General features: G+C 45.8%; 4 protein-coding genes across 4 annotated transcripts in view; 1 reads left to right on the top strand and 3 right to left on the bottom strand.

Annotated features, from left to right (window-relative positions):
• Window positions 1-25,793, top strand: part of T265_05328 (hypothetical protein) — a gene marked incomplete at both ends in the record, with an annotated part of 95,938 nt that overhangs the window by 33,561 nt on the left and 36,584 nt on the right. Inside the window, 3 exons of the mRNA XM_009170311.1 lie at window positions 14,438-14,725; window positions 16,875-16,997; window positions 24,380-24,557. Of these exons, the coding sequence (XP_009168575.1) occupies window positions 14,438-14,725; window positions 16,875-16,997; window positions 24,380-24,557 (589 nt within the window). The remainder of the gene's footprint in view (window positions 1-14,437; window positions 14,726-16,874; window positions 16,998-24,379; window positions 24,558-25,793) is intronic.
• Window positions 259-11,124, bottom strand: T265_05330 (hypothetical protein; the record flags this gene model as incomplete). Its single annotated transcript, XM_009170313.1, has 2 exons — window positions 259-418; window positions 10,997-11,124. 2 exons carry the CDS (start codon window positions 11,122-11,124, stop codon window positions 259-261), a joined length of 288 nt encoding a protein of 95 aa, XP_009168577.1.
• On the bottom strand, window positions 18,835-19,218 carry T265_05329 (hypothetical protein; the record flags this gene model as incomplete). The annotated part of the gene is made up of 1 exon (XM_009170312.1): window positions 18,835-19,218. The coding sequence occupies one exon, from the start codon at window positions 19,216-19,218 to the stop codon at window positions 18,835-18,837; it is 384 nt and encodes a 127-aa protein (XP_009168576.1).
• On the bottom strand, window positions 23,425-25,323 carry T265_05327 (hypothetical protein; the record flags this gene model as incomplete). The annotated part of the gene is made up of 2 exons (XM_009170310.1): window positions 23,425-23,583; window positions 25,297-25,323. 2 exons carry the CDS (start codon window positions 25,321-25,323, stop codon window positions 23,425-23,427), a joined length of 186 nt encoding a protein of 61 aa, XP_009168574.1.

Here is a 25,793-nt window from a genome sequence, read left to right as displayed (position 1 = left end):
TGGTCTGTGACCATTCAGGTCCGCACTATGCTCCCAGGATTCCTCGCAGCTGTCAGTGTTGGTGCGCCACTCTCCCTCTCTAGGTAACGTCAATCAACTTGTGTAGTATCCTGTCAAACCGTCGTTTTCATTCGTTTTGAAACAACGCTATTTTTTTCTGACACAACGAGTTTTTTTATCAGAATGATGAATTGAAGGCTCAAGTCCAGTCATACCTGTTTGGATGTTCTGCACTACTACATTATATGTAGCCGTCAATCAACTGTAACAGGCGAAGATTCGTGTGACAATCGGGGCTTCTGCGATCGTCCATTCACTCTGTTGTTTCCACACGTCTTCCGTCCAACCGCTAACTAACATGCAGATACGGTTAATCCGGGTAAACAGTTGAATTCGTGAGTCCACAAGCGATAGTGTTCTGTGAAATACAAAAAAAAGTCGACTAAAACGCCACATGTTTGTTCTAACAGGACGAACGATAGCGTGTGGCGTCCTTCATCGTCACTCAGATTTAACAGCTCAGCATGTTCGGCTACCTATACCATACACGAAACTGATTATGATTCTCTCCACTTTTGTGCTATCTGCTCCGTGTCACCTTACACTAGACTTTTGTCACAGAGTTTATGGTCGAAATGGCAAAAGATTGCGTTGCTTAACGTGTTCAAATCCAGTCATGCAGAGCCATCCACCACGCCAATTTGCTCCACAAGTGGTCACTTCGTTTCATCGTGTGTGTTGCATATGTCCTAACCGTTAGGATGGATGATAGGACACCAGCGCGATGTTTGGATTACCACAATCTTTCCTATCCACTACTCTCGAACAAACGGTCGAAGAGTACCACCTGGTTGCTGTCTTACTGGTGAGAGGAGAACGTTGGAGGCAAATCTGGAACCAAGTAGTTGAAACTAATCTAAAACCGCAAATGCATGTGAAAACAAATAGTGCACGTAGGGGCGCTACTCGACAGCTTAACTTGTAATCTGACGCCTTACCTGATGCTGAGAGGCTTAAACGAAGGACACACTCGCTACCAGGGATGTTCTGCCGACATTGTGACAATGAGCTAAACCACGCTGACAAAAGCTCTTCAAATCTGATGCCAAGTACCGCTGAGGGAAACCGACGTTTCATTTACAGTCTACAGTAACTTGTTTGTAGACGGCCCGCATTCGACTTGCAAGAGGATGTTTCGTTACTTTTGGGACATCATATTCTCTCTCTCGCTTATTCTGAAGAGGGACAATGCTTTTCGCACTCAACTCGAACGTAATTCAAGGGCACTCCGTGGTGCTTATCCCATCTTAGTGGCAGATTTCGATTCTTCGATCATCAAGATTCAGAAACTTGAAGGAAATCAGTTGAACAGTTTGAGATTGGATCTGTGAGGACTCTTTCTTTCGTCTGAATACAGCTCTGGCACCAACCAATACGAACACACGTCACAATCCTGAAGGAAGTCCAGTTACCCCCTATGGGCTCGCCAAAGGCGTGAAATGAGATGTCAGAAAACGGAACAGCTATGCAACTGTGTTCATGAGGGCCTAATCGACAGACTCTTGAAGCAATGGTTAAATAAATAGCTGCGATGTAAAAACATACACGAACTTATCCTGGATGCCATCCGGTTGAAGGAATCACTGCGAGTGTTTTGGGTTGACAATAATGACACTACCCTTTCTTCCATGCTTGCGACTTTTATCTCAGCTGTGGCTACCTGTCCGATCTCACGGATTACTTGCTTGAGCTGAAGAAGGAATGGAAGAGCTCAGTTTTATGCAAATGGACTGCTTTCTACAGACGTATTCCTGGTTGACTTGTAGCTCAGAGTTCTGCTATTTCAATGGTCTTCTAACAACCTATCGACGACGAGTTGAGAGGAAGCGTTGCATTTGCGAACTTCAAAAACATATCTGGAACAATCGTCATGTAAAGTTTGATACAAAATCGCCATGTAACGGCCTGTTGCCCACGTTCTCATAAACCAGCGTGACCCGGACTGTGAACCAGCGTCGTATCCGACTTCTTGACCGACTTCATTTGCAAACGGGAGCGAGGTGGCCCAAGTGGTTGGAGCGCGAATTTACTGGCCGGAAGATCCGTGGTTAGAATCCGACCTCCACCACTCGACTTCCCCTGTCTAGGCTTGGGCAACCTGGCAGTATCCTAGCCCTCGTGCTTCCTTCTTGTGGCATGGCAGCTAGGCACCGGAAGGGTGCTGCAGTTGGACGCTCTCATTTGCACAATATGTGGAAGATCACATGAGTTCTCCGCTCAGACATGGCGCAGTCGTGTCATCGATTGCGCTCGTGCATCCAAGCTATTGCCTTCAATGCATAGCTCCCTTCCCAATCTCCCCACTTAATAGTCCACTTACGCACAAATGAAAAACATCCGCCTCCAATGCGCAATTACCCACCTCACCTTTCCAAGTCATCGGTGAACGAAACTGTGGCAGCTAAAACCACCGTACGACAGGTATGTGGTTTTTACACTCCAGATCCTGATTACTCAAGTACCGTAGAAGTACAAAGTTCATGACTAGCTGCAGAGCCTCAAGACCATGTGAAACACATGGAACGGGATCGCATTCCTAAGCCGATGCTAGGCTGGGAAGATCAGGACAAGAAGAGAGGACTTTGAAAACCTGTCCAGATTCATATCATGGGAGACTCTGTCCCTGGACAAGTAAGTCTGACGAACTGACATGCGGGTGTGGTGAGTTCCGAAACGTTTTGATATTCGGACAAACGATTTGTTCCTAAGCGACTGGCGACAAAGCTAACGACATCAGCAAAGATATGTAATGTATCTGCATGAGCAAAATGGAACTGAAGGAACATCAACATTCCCATGCTATATCAGTCGCTAGACATCAACAGACAAGTTGGAATAAGGTCATACTAATTGCTCGCGTTGAAAGTATGTCGCTACTTTGTTGTTCTTTTCTCCAATGCTCACCATGTGTGGTTTTATGCTCCTGTGCTGAGCAATTCTATGATGGCGAGATGGACAAATGGGTTAGAGCGCGAATTAACTGAACGGAAGGTCCGTGTTTCGAATCCGACCTGTGGCTCTCAACTTCCTCTGTCTAGGCCTGGGCGACCTGGCAGTATCCCAGCCCTCGTGCCTTCTTCGTGTGGCATGGCAGCTAGGCACCGGAAGGGTGCTACAGCTGAACGATTTTTTACTTTTCTACTAAGACTTAAAGGAACTAGGAGATGAAACCTCATTGTTTTATTCCTGGATGATGCTCATCGTGATGCTGTCCTGCTTAGGCCGGTTGACGGCGTCCAACGAGTTTCTGCCTGTTTGCCCACCGATCTCATTCCTTCTGCTTTTCATCGAATTCACCCGCTCATAGAGACAGTTCCAAAGTTGCCATGTTCTCTAGTTCAGTAGAGGTAGCTCCTTGTTAGATCCCAGCCAACTGTTCATAATTCACGTAGATATGCTCAAGTATAAAAGGTTTGTTTGACGCTAATGATGAAGCTGGCTTGTTGCATCCAGTAGATTAGGTATCGAATTCTACTGCGTTGAATGGACAAAGTCCCACTCAGAATACTATCGCATCCAAACTAAGCATGTTGAATAGATGCCTACAAAAGCATCCGCTGGTGTCGTCGTTCCGGGAGTTTTCACGGCTTCTCGCAAAACATATGACCGCGACTGAAGCCGCTTGAATCAACCCGGTCATCAGTAATCTCGTGTTGTGAATTTCGTGAAAGCGAGTTCTGCATGCCCGTACCACACTAGTGGGTCGTTCAGGTGGCTTTTTTCATTTCCAAACTTCCCATCTCCTTTGCAATGCCAAGTGTGTTTCAGTCAGCCAGAGAGGCTGTTTCAACATCATTTTGGTAGTATCAGGAGGTTTAGTTGAAATAAGGAGGACCTTGGAGTACTTGGTGAACAGATGTAGACCTATCCGTAACCGACCAACTGGATTTCGGGTTGTTTGCTGCTCTCAGCAACTTCCGTTTAGCATCGTACTACAGAGCCTACATTTGGGAAGCGTGGAAACCGAACGAGTGCTGTTTTTCAACTGACTCAAATGAGCGAAGATTTTGCTTATATCTAGAGCCTAGCCGGTCAACGAGTTTCGTGTTTCACCCATGTATGACGTTCCTATTCGCACATTCTTGATGATGTATATATTCGTGCTATCAGAATAGCATACATTCACAGCAGCTGTCATCAGCAGTGCATCAGCTTGGCTGCTAAGAAGGTAGCATTTGATCTCCTCGCCGATCTTGATAGCCACCTTCCAAACGTTTCGTCATTGTACGAACAAGCATCGTCAATACGCGATTAACTGGGCATATCTTCCAAAACACTATTCGTGTTTTGTATAGTGTCTTTAACATTGATGAGTTGTTCGAAGTTTGATTTGCATGGGATTTGTCTTGCTTCGCGTTCTGAGTCTGTCAAGTTTCAGCAGTAAAGTATGTGTTACTGCGACGATTGTGCACCAACAACAGTACTCCCGGGGAAAAATGAACCAATAGTCTTGATGCCAAAATGCCCATCCGGTCAACTTAGGTTGAATGAGAGAAGACGTGTAACAACGTAGTTAAGTCTTACCAAAAAACCAGCGGGGCAAACCTGGCTTCGTCGGTTGGCAGGTTTGAGAACGTGCCTTTCTGGTCTTCAAGTCATTCAATGCAAGTACCCAATTAACAGACCATTCAAGTCAACAGCGGACTTTTCTACAATTATCAATTGAGTTTTACTCCACTGAGTCTCTCAGCTACCCTTTGCGAGTTACAGTAGTGACAAACACAACCCGATATATCCAACCTCCCTCTCTCCCGATCGCTCAAACATAGCGCTTTTTCATTATCGGCTCTTGAAGGCAAATGCGTGACAATTGGGCACCCACTGGATCTCGCACTACTGCTACTACTGATGCTGATAATAAGCAACCTAGTTTCCACAACTGACCACAGAACAACATTTGCTTTTCCTCTTGCCTGAGGTTGGATAACCTCCGGCTTCCTTTAGATGGCATGACATTCATGTACCCGGGGCATGTTGGAACTGAACGATCAGTATTTATTATTGATCGTTATCAGTTAGACTCGTGCGACTGCCCATTAAACTTAGATAACTGCGCGCAGCTAGTTTTTGTAGATTTGCTTCCGGTTATGTCTAGCATAGAACGCAGCATATCCTTCTCTGTGCAGCCATCTCTTCCTCTGATTCTTTCACGCGTTGAACGCTGCTTCCTCATCGTAAGACATGTAGGTATTTCATGAGCCTACTCCAAATTACTGGCGTGTATTCCGGTGTTCGCGTGTTTCTGTGTATGACTTTGTGCAACCGTTTCGCTCTTCACTTTCTCATTGTTGAATTGTCTGGCTTGTATCATATCAACTCCAGAATGCACCATTATGGAATGTAAAGGCTTGCTGCAGGTCACTTTATGTAAGTTTGTGATTGACATGCCTCTTTGTCACTTGGCAGTGATGCACAAGTCTTGCGTTCAAATTCTCAGTATGGCTTTTAACCTTGCCAAAATACCCTTAAGAGATGCATTAGGAATTTCGGAATTCACCACTGTCCAATCAATGGCGCATCCCTCCGCCGGATGAAAAATTCTCTGTCCGAAAGAAGAAGCGCCCGCTAGGAATGTGGACGTAAAAGTGCGAACCTGACCCTTTGGATGAGTCAGTATGAACGATATCCGATCAGCAACCTACCAACTATTGGATTATTGCAGGGTTTTTTGGTGGTATAAAGTGTACATGTCAGGCCGACCCGACTGACTACGTCACGGTTGTCACAACTGACTGGCCTTATGCACTGTAAACGATTCGTGTTGAGGTAATGTAAGTGGTCGGTAGTCGAATCATTCGCTCCTTCAGTCCTGAGCTAACTGAACTTTGCTAATGGCGTGGATAGACTAGACCATTGTTAATGAGAGGGATGACTGTTATTGTAACAAAAGGTTGTGAATTTCATCCATCGTTGACCGTAGGGGGGACGATATGGGAAGGTTTGTCCCTGTCGTTGTCATGAAGTTGAGCCCATTGCCACACCACTGTTTACAGGTACTGTGAACCTGGATTATCGTAAGATTTTTTTGATCTAATGTAGGAATGAAATTACTGTTCCAGACACGCAAAGAAAAGTTCCGCATTTGCGGGCACGCTGGGAAGAATGTGGTTGCCTACAACAGGACGGTGTGTTAGTGCTTGGAAGACTAGATGAACTTGCCTATCGTTCAAATTGAACGATTTCTTCGTTCACAAATTCACGTTGAGCAACGGTTCAAATTTATCGCACTACCACTGTGTTTTATGGCGTTAACACAAGGTTGCCAGTTTCCACGGCATGAAAGTCCCAGTCTCCTTTTTGTTGTTGGTTCCACTTCGTTGGTCGGGGACAACTAGAGCTTTTTAGATTGTCCTTTCAACAAACGAGTCCTTCACCCATCCACTGGAGTTGACCATATCGGTCGCAATCACTATGGTGTTACGGCCGAACGAACAACAAAACGCATGATTTTGCCCACTTGGATGTGTATCAGACGCAACTGAAATGTGATGCAAAGCCGAGGTTGAACAGTAATTACACGTAACCTGTGTTGCGACATAGTCTCACATGACTGGCCCCATAATCAGTAACATGGTGAGTGACTAATTTACTGATTAAGTATTCAGTAATCAATGCATCCATGTTATTGAACGGGCAATGTAGTAAAGGGGAGTGAAAAGTTGCGAACACAAACAGCTGGATAGTAGGAAGGTCTAGTAAGCGAAATTATTGCGCGTTCTAAGCGTCTCGACCAGATACTGCAACCCTGTTCACCGAGATGAATATCGTTCATGCGAATTGTGGGCGAAAATCCCCGTAAAGCCATCTCATTTTGTCGCACATCTTAACTCTCTCAGGTTTGACTGAACATAATTTAACTCTTAAAGTTCGTGGACATAGGTTTACTACTGAACTCAAGAGCAATAACCTCCACTGTGGCTCACACATTGCGAGATCTTTGTAGAGCCAATCCTCAAGAAAAGCGGACCAGAATGCAATTTTCCAGTGCATTTTTGCTCGGTTTGGCGGTCTGCAATCCCGCGAGACTTCCAATAAGATCGTCTCGAGGCTACTAATGATATACGACGAAAATTCAGCATCGGCTTTTTTCACTGAGCCCAGGATATGGTGTGTAGCTTCACCTACTTGTTGCCATCTCAACTTTGACCAATCAAGCTCTCAGATCGACCACATGCCAATTGGATCACCACCATCATCATTGTCAGCTGTAAAAACCGCGTACTTGTCGCGCAGTGGTTATAGCCGCCACAGTTTCATTCACTGATGATTAGGGGATGTGGTTTAAATAGTTGCGCATTGGGGGTGGCAGCTGATAAAATTGATGCGTCAATGGACTTCTAGTTGAGGAGATTGGGAGAGAAGCTATGCATTGAAGGCAATAGCGTGGATGCACGAGCGCCATTGAGGGCGCGACTGGGCCATGTCTGACAATGTCTCCAACCATTGATGTATCCCTTTTCGAACGATTATCTTTTGTCCAAGGCTGTCGCTGCATTTGGAACACATGTGTGCGTACACAGCGCGTGCTCTAGTTCGTCCCTATCATGTAGCTCGTCTGTCCGCAACTGAGGGAAAAGCCATTCACTAGTATGACTTTCGCTACCTGTGTGAAGCAGCCGCCGAATTAATTTTTTATCAACGGGAGCTGTCTGACGTACTCTCAATCGCGAAACACCCCGGTTGGCCAAATTTACCAAGGTGCGAAGCACGGAGTGTCGTGAATTCCCAGTGTAGATTGTGTGCGTTTCAAAGTAGATGCGCCCCCCACCTCAATCCAGGTTGAATCTCACAACGACCGTGTCATGCATGTTGGCTATAATAAAGTTGATCTCGCTTGATCGACATTGCGTTTCAGTGAGAGCTCTGTCTTGAGACTGACCGGATGGTAGCTTATGGAAATCTTAGAAATGGAGGAAACACCTTCAGTCGAAAATCGTCGAACTCTGTTCCAGCTTATTCTTAACACGGGACGAAGAAAACTATTGATCAGTGTAATCATCACAGGGGAAGTCGACCCAAAAACCTATTTCAACCCCTTTTATCTGCTTCAACGGATGAAAAACTCTGAGAACAACTTAATTGTCCTGAGCTACCTCGCTTAATGGAAGGCAAAGCAAGCATCGGAGCGGTGGTTAATATTCATCATCACTTTCTGTCTGTTAGAGAGGTGTTTGTTTTGAATTTGGGTATCATCCGCCTGTTTGTGGTAGCTCTGTGTTCAAGCCGCGAACTTACTGACCGGAATTTCTTAGTTCGAACCCAATCCTAGCATCTCGACTGCTGCTGCTGTCCAAGCTGGAGCGACCTGACAGTATCTCAGTTCTCGTGCTTCTTTAGGGCGGCATGGTTGTCATGAATCGAGTGTTGTTGCTCAACGATTATATCTTTCATTATACCTTTCGTTGTTCCAGTCATCATTACTTCTTAGTTGTTTATGAGCTTACAACACTCGTGAGAACCAGAGCTGCGTGAAATAAGCAGTCTGGTCACGTCCTTTATGCTGTGGTCACAATTTTCTCCACACAGTCAAACATATGGACTGCCAACAATTGTCATCCCGTTGGAATCGGGAGCAACTTTGCCGTACCTTCTCTTCATAGGTATTCCTGTCCAATCCTTACACTTCATTACCAATGCGTAGGTGAAGATTTACGGTGAATATTCTCATGAGTTCGTCGTCAAAAGCGGTAGTAATGAAAACCGCACGTCGTTACTTTTTCCTCTCAACTTTGTAATCGACGTAGTAATCAGAGAAACTTTCGTTAGGTCATCTACTTCCTCCGGGGGGTGTTCACTCGGTGTCGCGCTAGTTGTTTCCGATCAAATCCGGATATAAACTGCTGTAAGCATGTACAAAATGCCAAGTGCTGTTGGAAGGCTGGGAGTGGTGTACTACCAAAGTTGGTGATGGTATCAGAGATACTGACATTAGTGGGCATATTTACTTTTCCTTCAGCGACCTGACACCGCCCTCTTGGCGGCTCGTCCAATCCTGACTTAGGCCCATGTAACCCGGTCACGGTGCGCTAGAGACGCAATAAGGTTGCCTGTGTTTGACCTCCGGTATCTTCGAAGTATTGCACGTGCATCATGAGAACGCTGGATCAGCAAAGCTGAAGTGCCACGGATGTTTTTTGCAACCTAAAGGCTGTTTGTTTGAGCGATGAGATGATTGGGCTACGCATGTTTTTCAGGTACTTCTTATGCCAGGTTATTGCTTGCCGATGCAACTTCAGACTGGAAGATACCAGGAGTTGGCTAATGCCTAAACTGGAGATGGAGCACAAAAAACATAACAATGGGTGCATTTACAAGGGTGGACTATCATGGACTCGTTACACCAGTGACTGAAGGCATTAACCGGCATGCTGGTGCCGTAAAACCAGCGACGTTGTTGTACCTGTTGGACACCGCTTCTGGGAACAGGATGTGACAGGACCATCAATCAGATTTCTGTGGGACTTGTGTACCCTTCTGGTTAGTCTTACCTGACTCTTCCGGCACATGGTTGGACCCCCTGCAGGACATTGCGCGCTTGCCTGTGGTTGTACGTTGGGCTTTTGCTGAGTAAGGTCCCTAAAGGATGCTAGGCTGTTGCCGGTGATGGCATCCGCCACTAACATAGTGTTTTTATTTGTTTACTAACACTGACATCCTATTCTTGGTGGTCTTAAACGAGTACCTCCTTAGTTTGCACTCCTTACCAGGGTACTTTTCCCACATCGTTGCGTGATAGTAAAACGGTGTGGAGCTGGTCTACTGTTGTCCGGGATGCTTTACCTCCAGTAGCGTAAGTAAAGTTCATTAAAACCAGTAATTACTGCATAAATGGTCTGTGATATTCAACTCCAACATGAATACCAATATTCGAAACGAGGGACCGAAGTAATAATGTTTGTTTCCGATTGCAATATGACAGTCCGTTCAGCACCTACTAGATCCTGAATCTAGATTTGCTCAGCTGATGTAACTAAGCTCTGTGGAGTTCAGATTCCGCTCATATATTGGCTGTAACCCCTCCCCCTCCACAAACTTACGCCATTCAAAATACCGTCAGGTTCTTGAAGCATATCTTTTCGCGGTATTTTCGAAATGACCTCGGGATTCATAACCTTCCAGGAGTGAAGGTAGGAAAATCGTCGGCCCCGTGTAGGTGTTTGGGGGTGATGCTGAAGAGACAAAATCTTGGGGAAATCTGGTGAGGATCGCTTACCATGGATTCTGCTTGAGTGTGACCTCTCTTCTCCTGGAGCTCTTTCTTGGGGGATTACTGTGTTCCATAAAAGAAACTGATTAGTTGTATGAGGAGTCGAATAAATATTGCGCTGTACTTCTCATTCACTCGAAGCTAACTGCGGAATGTCGGTCACTGTACGAATTTCACAGAACTTCTCAAACGTCACGCCGTATTCCAAGGGAGTGTGGAATAGTTAAGGCCGATCCGAGCCAAGCAGAAATATCAGCACGTATCCGACTTTTCGGCTTTCTTCACTAGTGCCTCTGTACTTTGGTGCTCTTAGATCGTTCTCGAGTAGAAATTCTTCCACTCCTGCACAAGACAGTCTTCTCTATCCGAGGGAGGATACAATACAATACTCTTTACAGTTGGACAACTTGAGTCTGGATAGAAACACCCAAGGAGTATTTATTCGTTGAGTATTCTGGTTTATGAATTACTTTCGTCATACATAAACGGGATCCAAATCCATAAAGAATAGGCCAATATGACCTCAGCTACTGTGAATTTCCTCTTCTTTTACCTGCGGCGTGTCACTTGTAAAACCAGTCATCTATAGGGGGAAATGTCGGTAGCTCAGCTGGCGTAGATGGTCGTTGGCTTGTTCACTGAGCTGGGCAATTTGGGTGCAAACGTTTCATCACCAATCGAGGTGACATCATCGGTGCGTAGTTTTGCATGCATAGCACAACCACTAACCCACCGCCACGCACTGATGATGTCACCTCGATTGGTGATGAAACGTTTGCACCCAAATTGCCCAGCTCAGCGAACAAGCCAACGACCAACCAGTCTTCTGGCTCTCCAGATTTCACATAATTGATCATAATTAAACATCGAGTTCGAAAAATTTTGCTGACAATCGGTAGATTTATTGCTGGGCAACATTTCGCTTCGTCGAGAACGATGACTACTCAGTCGATTCCAATTATTTTTCACGTGATTAAACATCGAGTTCTTCCATTTCTCCACTCCATAAAATGTAACCCGCTCGCGTGACCGCGCTTCATGTTCATTCTGGTAACCCTGGGAACTTCCCCTATTTTTGTGTGTTTCAAACTCGGAGGACCTCCTGTCCTTCAAATTCACAGTGAGAGGTCTGTATCTTTTTCGGGATGCTTGTCTCCTACTTACTCACGTAACTCAACATCTTCGGCGTCGCCGTACAGGGTTCGCGGCAAACTAGTGATCCTACCCACAGATGACCGAAGCAATAGTTCACCAATCAGTTTGATCAAGCAAATTCCAGTGCTTAATCCGACCATCCTGGAGATCCCCCACGAACGACTGCATTTTTTACTCGCTATCCGTCAGTTCGCTCAACTGAATGGTTAAGTGGCCCACATCACAGTCACAACTCCTCGGTGAATATTAATGCTGGTCAGAACCAATGGAACACCACCGATAGAATTCATGAGCATTGCTTTTATTGGGTGTAGTTCAGGAGCGATTCCTGTTCGGACCAATCGCCTCCTGCGCTTTATCAACATGCCATACGATCGTTTTGGTTGTCCATGAATAGCAAATCAAAACTGAGCATAAATTTGTTGAACTGCTACTGGGATTGGTAACTGCTGAATAGTTGTTTTGACTGTTCCACACTGAACGTTAGCTGAGAGAATCGTGGGGAAACTGATAGTTTTTCTAGCTTCTCGCACACGGTATTGCTCCGAACAGAAAAACAAACTAAGTTTTGGGTATTGAGCCCTTTTCCATTTCAGCGAGATGACCGAAAGACCTTCATCTAGCAGGCGTATGGGTCACGCGACCCATTCGTATGCATGTTACAAACTTTGACCCCAATGTGAGATCGTTTGATTTCTTTGAACGCATTCATTGGTTTCTTTTCTTCTTGCGCTCCTATGTTCGCATCAGCTGATGAAAGTGGAGATATCTCTTTCCATATTCTGAGCTTTTGCATGGATTTTCGGGGGCAAGATGGCTCAAGTGGCTAGAGCGCGAATTTGCTGACCGGAAGGTCTGTGGTTCGGACCCGTCCTCATTATCTCGACTTCTCCTGTCTAGGCTTGGGCAACATGGCAGTATCTCAGCCCTCGTGCTTCCTTCAGGTGGCATGGCAGCTGGGCACCGAAAGGGTGTTACAGCTGAACGACTATTGCATGGATTTTCAATAAATGATTGCGCTCTGTACGGACAAAAGTGCACCACTATACTAATACGAAATACCATTCACTCATCCGGTTCCCGTTTGAAGATTTAGTCACCGAGCACAGGTGGAACTTCTGCGTGTCCGATCCATCCATCATGATTCGTGAATTCAGGCAGACTCTTTAACCGGAAGTCCGCTTTTTGCCAAGTTTACGATGAAGGGAGAACCACCGCATACTGAAGGAGATTACCTACATTTGACTGGTCAATACCAGTGGGGGCCGATAAGATTAAGTGAGGCTGTCTATTATATTCGGACCCGACAGGGGCCATCTGACATTACCTGAGTGTCGGTGGACGTTTCCCTTCGTGGCACCCGCTCTTGATATTCTACCCGTAACTTCAGTGAAACTCCAAATACTGCCCTACAAACACTCATCAAAGATAAACACACAGTCTTGTTTATGTTACATCTTTTGAAGCGACTAACATTAGCCGTGGTTAACATCCAACCCCGGTGGAGGATATCGATCTATGGTTGAACTACTTTTCAGTGAACAGTTTTATCCAGTCAACATTTTTAGAAAAATGGTTATAATTGCGCCATCAACAAGATCGAATAGGCGTCATTTTCACCTCAATACGATAGGCCGAAAAGATGCTGTTGCTACAAGGCCAGCTTGGTGAAATCCGTAAAGGACGAGAAATCCAAACCCCGTCTCAGACCCCCAAGACTTTGGTGCACACACGTTCAAGGATAATTGAAAACGTACTGCTTAGTAATGGGACAGCGTGACGGGCTTTTTTCGTGACTTTCTGGAGCGTTAGAAACGCAGTGCCCACACACAAGCAATAAACAACCCTGAATTGGACAGCCCGGCTCATTGATGACGCTCGATCTTCATGTGGTATCCAACAAAAAACTGATATTTATGCGGACATGGGGTACGGCAACAATAGGAAAAGGAGGTTTACTTGAGAGGGACGAACAGAGGTTTACAGCGACGCACCGTACCCCTATAGGGAAAACGGAAAAATCTGTGTACAGCATGGATTCGCAGCGGACGTCCAAACCATCGGTTCTTTTAGTAAGGAAACGATTTCAGCAACCCTTTCCCTTTAGCGTAATCTACTCTCCAATAAGCAAAAATGAACCTAACAGGAAGTGTCACAGAAAAACCATTCTTCAGTATGGTTCGCCTGATTGTTCACCAACACAGTTGTATTTTATGACCGTACCGTACCGTCTGCAGCTGTCTCAATCAACAAATCGGATGACATTTGTGACAGGCAATACCGCCAACAATGAAACTCTCATTTGTTCTTGGGACTCTGAATTAGGGGATCGGTGCTATAGAGTGGAGACTTGCTAACTGTTTGGGGTCTACCGAGTTCATTTGGGCGTATCCAGTGGAAAAAAAATAAGTGGATGCGGCAATCCCCTCACTACTTTCTGTTCATCGCTGTAGATTCAAGCATCCTGTCACTAAGGTTTACTGACTAGATATCACAGGATACCAGCAAGCAGTGAAACCAGCAATCCCAAAGACTTGTATCAGACAGACAATAACAGACAAGGTTTTTCACCATCCAAACCTGGCAATTCTTACCAGTACTCAACCGACATATAGACTGTCTTCAGGCAGTCCGGTGACTAGATGTCCTTGAAACATCTTCCATTTGATGGACTACAAAGATCCAACGTTGTGTGACCTGTCTGTACAGTTTTTGTACTCTGGAAATGATTCGTCAGGGCACCGGTCAGAAACGTTCTTCTCTGAGATAAGTTTTGCTCATCAGCTACGCTTCAACAATCTTGCGAGAACCAACAACCACCCCCATTTTGTAATACAATACCAAAGCTTAACACGGCATACATATTCGTTCTGCTTTATATTGGGGATTCACGAAAACGATGTTGTTTTAACGACTCGGATTTACAACTCCTGGAAGTGTAAAGACTCTTTTCGTCGTCATTGCATCATTTTGAGCTTGGTCCATGCCTCTCTCTTCCCCCATTCATGCTTGTAGTCCAACGGTCGCGTGCAGTTACTGTGGTCTTTTGACGGTCAAGGACAAAGTAAAAAAGCCTCGGAAAAATCTTCCACGACTGAGCTGACACGTGGCGCCACTCCTGCATCAAATCCGCAGTCGCCCACATCTCTGTTCTCCTTGGATGCTGATCCCACAGTATTTGTGCCGGATTTCTTCTTGGTTCTGGCTCGACCTCTGGTCAAGCCGAAGAGTAGCGGGAATTCCGGCGACTCGTTCAAATATGGAGCTTACTGGGCAACGCAAGTGAATGGTTCTGACGTGAGGGTAAGTACACGCAAACATTACCACTACTTTGCTCGCTGTTCGCGAATGAAACTTATCGGGAATTCCGTTATACGTCCTTCCCCTCGTTTATATAGTGTGACTTTGATTCCCAACACTGGTTTCTGTTGGAATACCCAAAATACTACTGCACGCGACAGTTGCATTGTCACATTCCGTGGCCATGACAACACCTTCCGCTCGAATGTGCTCCAAACGCTAAAGCTTACCGATACATACACTTTTTATCCGGTGCTTTTGCACTCTTTTGTGTATGGGGCTACCATCTGTACTGAGCGGAAAACGGCTTTCCGGTTGTCAGGACTCACTCACTGAAGCGATTCTGCACTAACTTGACTAGATAGGTTGTCAAACTGACTTGGTTGCCAACTCACCCCTGGGACAGAGTCTACAAGTATGTCCCACGCCCTTCACTAGCGCGCACTGCTTGGCCATTCAAAGCAGGGGAGATACAAGCTGGTTGCCGGCTGAGTAGCTTGGCTTAACAGTCGAGCTAATTCATATCATGGTTTCCGTTAGTGATTCGAGTTCAGGGTCAGAATCGGGCGTATGTCTCCTTCTATCGGTGCTTGCCTATGCAGCTGAAGACAGCCGATCTCGACGAACAGGCTGGCAATCGTCAGATTCCTAGTCTCTGTTGCCAGGACGCCTTTTGAGGACACAGTTTTAGTAGTAAGCAGTCGTTGGTTTGTAGAATTTGCTTTCACGTCACTCTTGTACGGATAGTTCTCCGGTTAGCCCAAAGCAAAGAGAAGAGTTTTGCTTTTATTTGAACGCGGGGATTCGAAAGTCAGACGTGGAAAGCCAGCATGTTACCACAGCTCCATAAACAAAATGGGTGCACCTGAATTATCGGTCTGAACAGGCGGACGTGTTCACGCATGAACGGTGATTGGTTTACCCGAATGACTCGAATGACAACCTACTAACCACCCTGTTGGTGTCAATTGATTGACCCGCCGGTTCAGAAATTCCCAGCCAGGTAGCGTCACGGACACACCAGGACAAGGGAAAGACGACGAGTTTCCCTAGTTGGTCGGTGGTGTGTTGTGACAGGAGAATATATATCTCGAATACCTTGCCAACTGAGAGATAAAGCGTTCATTTACTTGAAACCTGTCATAACAAAATATTCCTTTGAGTCTGATTATCCCTAGGGTCATTTTCAGGTGAGTGTGTTTCTCGAAAATACTCTGTGTGGAAAGATTTCCACTCTACACACTTTTAAAAGGCTCCTTTTACATTCAGACCGCAACTTTTTGCTTGCAAAGTTGTTGGAATCTTTGACTGGTAAATATCTTCGTTCTACTGGCTACTTTCAGTTCACTTCAAACATATTTGCCGAAGTAAATCATTCAGTTACAATATGGTCCTACTGATGTACCCATCTTTACGAAGATAAAAGCGGATAGTTGAGCTGAACCGCTGTATGGAAATTGAATAACAGTTTGTCCTCATCTCCATCGGTAACCCGTTGGGACGAACCAGAAAGCCTCTGGTGTCTCTGAGTCATCAGGGATATATGAAAACTATTCAGAGGAATTCTGGTGTGTATCGATCGAAACGGCTTGTTTTCTCATCTGGTTACTTCAATTTTGTAACTTAACCTACTGTTTGTCGCCTGGGTGATGAGAAACTTGTGACCAAACTGTCCGACTCAGTGGACAAGCCTACCGCCATGGGAAGGCTCTTTTTACACCGTAGGTGGGCAAAAATGCCCACATTCAAATCCTAAGGGCGTATTAACACAAACTAACTCTTTCTTTGATGGAAGAAAGCGGTGAGGATAACGACTGTTGAAGCCAGCTACTGTGTTTATTTTATGCCAGATTTTGAGATGAACTACCTCTCGTCACAGCTGTTCACGCGCTATTGGGAGGAGTACTTTGCACTGTGAAGTATTTCGAACACTCTGTCTCAGTTTCGTTCTTGGTTGGTTTTAACTGTAAATCGATCGCCCTGTTTTCGTGATACTCGCGACCCAAAAGTCCGCTGATTCTCTTGACACTTTCACAAGATGCAGTAACGTCATAGTGGACTGACCGCGTATTGCAACCCACTCTGTAGTTGACTTCGTGAAATATGTTTGTCATCCCCACCCTCACGACTTGTTTTTTGCTTCCCCTTTTAGGAGGGTATCTTGACCGGACTGAATCGAACATCCAGCTATCAAATCATCGTGTATGGCGTGCGAGGGACCGGGGACAAACGTCAAATCACTCGCTTCTCAAAAGCTGCTTACGTAAATTTGGCGGTGAGTTATTTATTGGCCGTGATTCACTCTCGATCGCTCGGTTTCTGCGTTAATTCTCAGACAGGCGTCTCCTGTGCGCGTGTGTAGCTGCGTGAACAGATCAAACAAACAGTCGGAATGTTGTTGCCGGGGCGTTTACTTTTTCCAGTGCCCATCTCAGATTTTGAAGTGATAACTCAGCTCACTCGTCTGTTGGAGTGCGTGGACACCTTACTGGTAGACTGAGTAAGGACGGTTCTGAAATCTGTGTGAGGCACAGCAGCAAGCGTACGCATTTAGTTGAGTGATCTCGGTTTTTGATCTATCGGGATACCGTTCACTGTTCTTAAACTACCACACACACATTGGAGTTTCGCTGGATGGTTTATATCTGATCTCACAATACCGTTCCTGTTACTGTGTATATTGACCGGAAGGTCCGTGGTTCGAACCCGTCCTCTGTATCTCGACTTCCCCTGTCTAGGCTTGGGCAACTTGGCATTATCGCAGCCCTCGTGCTTCCTTCTGGCGGCATGGCAGACAAAAAGAATTGGCAAATGCCTTCTAGCCAAAGCATTTTATCGCTCATCCTCACATTCCTGCTCAAACACGATTTATATCAATAGAGGATCTCTCTGTGGCACATTCTGAATCAAGGCTGCTTCCATGAAGTTATTCGCAACTTTCCGCTGAATCTATCTCCTCTAGGATGTTCAGCTTCAATTCAGCCCAGTCAATAGTGAGTAGTGGCCTCAGTTTAAGCGCTTTTTGTTGCGGACGCCTATCCCTTCATAATTGCTCAAGGTCAAAAACCAGTAACCCCGACGGGAATGCCCTAATTCGAAAAGCTGGGGTTCTAAAACAGAACTGATGAGGCTCTGAAATTATGGCAACCCTGATAAGATAATGGGTCAGCTGGTGAAAGACAAACTGGACATCCGTTTGACTAGGATCCCACCAGGTGTTCCTTGAGCGCGTACCACCGTTAAAGTCAGTTCACTGATCTTCTTGCCGTTGTCACGTTCGCCACCAGGGCTTGGATACTTTATTTCACTACTCTGGTAGTTGTTCTGTCCAAGTTCACTGCATTCAATATTACCAGTAAACCCCATCACGTGATCTATACTCAAATTCAGAAGTCAAGCTTCGACTACCCATTATCTGGTCTGCAAAGCGAGTCCACATGAGTTGATGGTTTCCTTAACAGGGCATATGCATTGGCCAATAGACTTTCTCAGAAAAACCGAAGTTAACTGAACCGGTAATCTGTCAAGTCAGTTGGGTGTACGATGAACATCCTCAGGCGGATGAGCGATCTGATGATCAAATATAGAGTGCGTCTCTCATAGTAAAAATTACCCATCCAGCTGTGCACTGACGATGTCACTTCGTCCGTTTGCAAGTCAATCGCCAAGCTCGGCGGACAGATTATCAACAACCTCATCAATAATCAATAGACTCACCGGAGCTACTAATATTTCGACACATTACTCGTGATTCATCATCCGATTCTGAGTAAACATGATGTGTGTGAGACGAGAGGACGAGAGAGTGAGGATATCGGGAAGGCTTGCTTTGTGAGCAGCGTTTTACACAAGTCAAGAAAGCCAGGTACAGAAATCGTGTACGCGCTTAGATCACTAAAGTTCTAGCAAGCTGGACTCAGTGTTCTCAACTTCCTCCATCTAGGCTTGGGAAACCTGGCAGTATCCCAGGCCTCGTGCTTCTTTCGGATAGCATGGCAGCTAGACACCAAAAGGGTGTTACAGCTGAACGCTTTATGTTTTGTTTTACTATCCAACCATAAGATACAGACAAACCGTACAAAATAATACCGAACTGATGTTTAAAGTTTGTCTTAATCGAACTTTTTTGGACTGACGTGTGTTGCTTTTCGGTTTAATTTTCGAATGAAACGCAGACATCGCAGTGCACGGATTAAAGCGGCGAATCGCTTTAGACCAATCCTTGCGAGATTGTCTAGCCCCTTGGTCAAATTGCTCTTCATGAAGAAAGTACTTTTGTCCCAGAGTTGTTTCGTGGTTGATCGGTCATGTTGCCGGAAATCCTGGTTGCTCGCTTGTCCAACTGGTTTGTCGTTACTAGCCTTCTCATTATCTACTCTTTGCCCTTTTTTTCTCTCCGTGTCTCGCTTCCCCTCTCCATAATCACATAGTGCAAGTTCGCTGTTCCTCTGTGTTGGTACCAACACCGCTGTTAATTCGCGGCTCTCGCCAGACATCCTTGCTCCGTTTGGGTGCGGTTAACCGTCACTCACTGTCGGTTGACGTCGGTTGCGCTTGCTTGCGGTCGATATCACACGCCTCGCCAACTGTCTGTGACTCACCCTGTCATGTGGACAACCCGACAGGCATATGCGCGTGCGGTTTTTCCATAACTGGGCAGCGCTTTCCTGCGACCACACTATTCGCACCCAGCTGCCCCAAGCAATCGATGTAAAACGAGCGGGTAGTAGTATCACAGCAATCGATGTAAAACGAGCGGGTAGTATCCTGTCGGTGTGACGACTGACGGTTGTTTGGACGCGTGCGCTGGCATTTTCTAATATTGACTTGATGGGCTGCTGTGGCGGAGTGTTGCGCGCTCTTCCTTTTTGTTGTTGACTTCATACACACACACGTACTGTGCGAAGCAGTTGTGCGCCCCTCCCACGTGACAACGTTCGGTAACTGGAGTGGGAGAACTTACAAGTCAGCCATCATAATGCGAGTACCTGGATGTTCAGAAACCCAGTAATGCAACGAGCGATCGCCTATTTCAAACCACTCTCACAAACGTATGCGAAGTTTTGCGTAGATTGCTGCACCTCCACAAGGGAACATACTCGTGAAGCAAGCCATGTGCTGAGTTATTCGATGGATCTTGCTGATTCCCGAGTTTATAGTTCAGTAACTCGCAGTGGTACAGATCTCATGGTTGTAAGAGGGTTGGGATACTGCCAGGGCGCCCACACCTAGACAGGAGGACGGTTAGGGTCCTCAACCAAAGCCTTTGGCTCAAAAGCCTAACCGCAAGGCAGCGGTGTTTGGCGGGAAATGCAAATGCATTACCATTTCTACGGAACAAGTCGCCACATGTTCCAACCCCCAACCTGGAGGGCCAGGAGACTGTGTTCGTCAGACCTCTAACCATTGACCAACCTGGTGTGAGAGACTCTGTGAGTGTCGCGGGACACTCTCCAGTATAGCTCAATGGATCGCTGAGGTGCGCAAACCGTCACACCACGGTAAGGTCCAGTCTCTTCGTGACGGAGTACAGATGCAGATCACATGTCGACAGTTATACCTCGTCTACCAACTGTGACCCCAAGGGTTGAGACTGTGACAGACGCAATTTTTTTACCGTCACAATTTTAGTACTGGCAGCGTTCGAAGAAAATCCTGCCTACTCTCATGTTCAATCATCCATACATATCTCTACAGAGAAGAATTCGTCCTTCGAACTGCGACGTCAATGCTGAACTCTGTGTGTGTGTGTAGTGCATTTCTCTCTTAGCAGACACGCACATGGCGGGAGGGTGAAAATCTGGCTAAGTGAAGATTTATTAGGTCCATCATTGCGACGGCATTTCTGGCAACTCTCGTTTGTGAAGCGATCTTGTATCGATTCGTGCCGGAAATAAATGAGCTATGGAGTTTTTTCGACCAAACTACAGGCAAGAGACATTACGGCTCCACTACGAATCCTTGCATTGACAGCTTTAGTCCTGATACTGGGTGGACACTCCCTGAATAACCTCAAAATTTCTAGTCTTCCTGTCTCGCAATCCTGAGTCAGAGAATTCATGGTGTTGCTGAGTTTTATAGGAACCCGATGACTGAACTTCAAAACGTGTATGTTACTCGCGAGGAAGTACTCGTAGATCGACAGTCGCTGTCTTGTATGTTGAGATGAGATGATACTTCTTGTAGGGGGCTGGCAACCATCTGACCGTCACCGCTGTCCTGCCGCAGCAGGAAACGTGTACTTTTAGACTACAGGCCTTGTTGTACGCCTTGTATACCATGATATCTCAAATATCGTACCAACTGAAACATGAGGTGGCCTTTGTGCAACACATTTAATTGAATCCTATCATCAACAAGCGATTCAACGAGGATCCAGTTAAAAATAAATGGTAGTGTTTGTGTAGTTCGCGGAAATCAGCGTGATCTCTTTCGTCGTGCTGTCGAACTTGCTAGCTATTTGTGTCTGACAGCAAGAAACCGGGACATTTTCACCAGCGTTATTGATTGTGACAGCTCTATTTCATGGTTCTACGGCCAATCCCTGTTTAGCTCCATTCTTGAGCTTAGACAATGTGTTTTAATGATCGCATTTGGTATTTCTAAGCCGTCTTTAGTGCTACATGTTCAGTTGGACCCTTCTGCTCATTGCTTTTCTGCTCTAATTGTTCAATTTCAAATACGGAACACTCCTATCTCGATAGCTTGTTAGTTCGGGTAATTTGCGCCGCGCCAGCCGTTAACAGCTGTTTACCTGTTGTACCGAACATTTCAACAGCTGGTCGCATGGTTACAGGTGCTGCGGTGTAGTGTGTATATAGTGTGTATATCCAGGTCTGTCTGCTATCTTCCCGGAAGGCCAAGCAATATAGCAGCTGGTAACTCTCCTTCGCTTTCCAGTCTGACGCGCTGGCAAAAAAAGTGTACTCGTTGAGTGAGAACAACTGAGTTATGACTGAAGTACAGTTTGATCCGTACTATTCACCGAGGACCACAGCAGTTGAAACAGATCACACTGTCTTGCGTGATGAGTTAGTAAGATACTTTCAACGAAACGGTCACGCAAATCACAGCCAGATGGGAGCGCAAGCCATGAATACATGAGTGTCCAGGCCCATCCATTTATTTTCCACTGGTTGATTGTCATATAAATTTTTGGCTAATCATGCAGGATGGATCTGACTTTAGTGCCCTTTCTATTCCGATTGTCGTTTGCCGTCTCAATTACGTCCAGGTTTCAAAGTTCACGATGTTACCACGAGTTCAGTTAAACTACTCTCATTAACTCAAATAATATATTTCATATGCTTTAAGATAGGCTTGTTTCAACTAGGAACTCTACGATCAGTTCGGTTCGGATGAACGAGATGCCTTGGTGGTTAGAGCACGAATTTACTGACCAGAAGGTCCGTGGTTCGAACCCGACCTCTGCCTCTCGACTTCCCCTGTCTAGGCTTGGGCAACCTGGCAACATCTCAGCCCTCATGCTTCCTTCGAATGGCAGCTAGGCACGAAAAGGGAGTTACAGCTGAATGATATTGATCAGTTCTGTTGAAGTCTGGATATGCTACCATCGCAACTCCACTTCGTCTACCATCTTCCTCTTTTGTCTTCCCTTTCATCCGAATTTCATGGTCACTCTGTTACGGGTTTTAGATGACCTGACATTACTGCAGCCTGCCTTCTGACACAACAAACAAAAGTAGCCTTGGATCACAGCACCATCATGTTTGACAGTCTTGGCCAAACTTAACACTGTCTTCATTACATTTTTGAAGCGTTTTAGTCAGCGATATGAACTTTTGATATGTGGGGCTACTGTGCTCAAACCCAATGTGCTCAACTTGGTGCAACAACAGTCATACTCACTGTTTTGATAGCTCTGTCTGTCTGGGAAACCCGCAGTCCACATCTTTCAGCTGTGCTCCACTTCGGTTGTCCATCCGGAAACAGACAGTTCGGCTAAAACCACCCCTAAATCCGGCAGTTGGCTGTTAAATTTCATTCATACTCCCTCTTATATGATGTAGTTCATTTCAACCGTGCCCATGTCCATTGTCAGCGAAAACTGTCAGACCGTGCTCCCATCAACACGAGGAAAATGATCCATTTTTCTTGTTTATTGTCCACTTTTTACAAAATTATCTATGGTAAACTTCTACCGCTACTACAGAGAACTGGCATCTTTGGTTTGTGTCCGGCTGAGTGATTCACTTGCCATATGTGCGCCTGTGTGGGCAGACCGGAAAATATCCGTTTTCCTGATAAATATCTGTGCTGGACAAAATCCGGGGGATAGGTGATGACATCCTGACTAATGATCAGGAACGTGATGAATCAGACCCCGAGCGGCGTCGCCAATGTTGACTTGATGGATGGAACATTTTTACTGCCCCATTGTCTAACCAGGCCACACAGTCGAACAATATTTTCTCCTGGTGAACACAAAAATATGTCTTTGATTGTAAATGGGGAAAAACATTTTAATGGCTGGTCATAAGCCGCCAGTTGTGAGTGCTTAAACGAGCACATCCGTAGAGTCTTTCCGTCGTAATTAGGGTCTTAAAATGTGCGAAACTACTGATGTGATTTGCAAGGCGTGCTTTTTGTCAAAGTCGAATTCACCGGTCAGCAGACTCCTCATCCGGAACTCGGCAGCTTGTAGTTCCCAGGCAAAGGTTATTTGACCAATCCTCTATCGTTCAGCTGTGCCAAGCTGCCATGCTACCCGAAGGAAGCACGAGAGCTGGGACACTGCCAGGTTGCCCAAGCCTAGATAGGGGAAGTCGAGAGTTTGAGGTCGGGTTCGAATCATGAACCTTTCGGTCAGTAAATTGGCGCTCTAACCACTTAAGCCATCCCTTATAGGTTCATTTGATAAGACAGAGGGTGTAAATGGGATTGGTCAGGTGGCGGACCGCGCGTCCGCCGAATCGGCTTGGATGGTTGCCACCGCCTTGGAAGCAAACGGACCGGTGATTAGTCGGTGTTGGACGTGAAAATTTGCGGTGCCCATTCAAACTGGACAAGTCGTGCAAACGGATTGTCAAAGCGGTGTTCGATATAGTCATTAGTGGTCGACAAGTATCATGATTACTCATGTGCAGTTGTCGAGATGCTTCTCGTGAAAACTCGCGGTGCCCATTCAAACTGAACAAGTCGTGCAAACAGATTGAGGTGTCAAAGCGGTGTTTGATATGGTTATTAGTGGTCGACAGGTATCATGATTACTCGTGTGCATTTGTCGAGATGCTTCCCTTCTCGGAGTCCAGTCGAAAGCAGTGCGAAAATATCTCAAAACAACGCTGCACACTGGTTTCATGAAATTTCGTTATATTTAGGGCACTTCAACAGGCTACACAATTACCAAACAGTGGAATAATCCTATTTCATCTTATGTTTTCACACTTTTTTCGTAGGACGCTTTGAGAGTGTCAACGTACACGTTAGTTTGAGAGGCTCCCGACCGCAGCGAGCAGTGGCTTCATGGTCATACACAAGCTTGTCAATCAATTTAGATCGTACTTTCACACAGCCTATTCATTTCTGTTCCCAGGTACGGTGTTTTCAGTTTTCGCAAGACTGATTTTGCAAACTGTCTTCGGTCACCGTCCACAACTGCCTTATCCTCCATGCACCCTTGTTTCCTTCTTCCAGACCGCTGAACATTCAGGGACCTACAGCCTTTTGAAGGCCCTGGTCAGCAACCGCCTCATGTATCTCATTCTGGGTGGTATTGCAGCCCTCATGTTCTTCTTTGTCTTCATTTTCATCCTACTTTGCGTATGTCGACAACAGCGTGATCGGCGTGTGGCTAGCCAGCGTAAAAAACAAAGTACGTTGAATTTTATTGATCCGTCTGAACTTTTGTCACCATCACAATGTCTGCTTCGTTGTACGCATCCTACCTTGACGGGACCGTATGCTTTTGCGATTGGCTATTTCGTAGCATGCAACCTTGTCTCTGTTACCCGGAAGGGCTTTTACAACAATGAGTATAGTTCACAGTTGGTCAGTTTAACGACTTCCCTCCAAGTAGTTTTACAGCTCGTTCGTACTAAATCAGTAGATGATGTTCTGGCGATTTGGTCACACATCAAAGGTTTCACCTGATATCTTCCCCTAGTCTTAACGTACTAAGCTTTGGGGGTTATGTTCGCGCTCTTCTTCCTTTTTACCTGTTTGCACAGGTATCTTGCTGTATTCGAAACTATCCCGCGCTCTTTCTGCACCGAGCCAATAAAAAACTGTAGCCGAATAGCATTTTCTAGTCTCCAATGAAATATCTCGCTCCGTCTTGAGCGAATGCTCCAGGTGTCTAATCTAAGTAAGAACTACTAACCCGATATGGTGATCCTGTAAAGTGACCATCGGTCTCCGTAATCTAGACCGTCACACACACAAAGGCAGGTGTTTCACCCAATCACAGGTGCTTTGACATCACACTAACCAGTTTTCGCCACTGCTTTGGTTTCGTCTCAAGTTCCGTCAGTGTTCCTTAAAAGCGCACTGTTCTTGGTGGACTGAACATCGGGTGGTTTCAATTCCAAACTCACTGCGGACCATCAACTCACAGCGCCCAGTCTCTCCTCCGCACTCATATTGGAACCAGAGTATCCTCTCTAGTTCTACTGTCCAATTTCTCTATCACCTATCCAAACTGGGATGGGAATCATCGAATATGGTGCTTTTTAATGAATATGTATTTTGGTGATTCAGCTATGAAGCTCAAATTCATAAGTGTCAAACGGGGAGCAGACATCCTCGGTAGAACAATCCGTAGACCACTCGTCGTGCAAGTGGGAACTCAGTGGCTCGATCCCACCCCTCATGCGTATCTTTTATCCTGCTTGTTCTTGGACCTCTCATTTCAAGATAATGCTAATCGCTGAGAAATCTGTGAAGGTCAGGTTAGCCTGCATCTTTTGCCCGGACTTCAATACGGACTACAGCTGTGCCTTGTGTCGTACAGCAAACCTGGTTAAATTTAATTAAAAAGAGGTCAATGAAATAAAGAACCGTTAAGATCAAAACCGAGAGATTCAGCTGGGTTCCAGGTGAGTCTCTCGCA

This window comes from Opisthorchis viverrini, assembly GCF_000715545.1.
Source record: "Opisthorchis viverrini unplaced genomic scaffold opera_v5_98, whole genome shotgun sequence".
Classification (NCBI taxonomy): Eukaryota; Metazoa; Platyhelminthes; class Trematoda; order Opisthorchiida; family Opisthorchiidae; genus Opisthorchis; species Opisthorchis viverrini.
The sequence above is the reverse complement of the archived record's forward strand: the minus strand, read 5'-3'. Positions and strand labels throughout refer to the sequence as shown.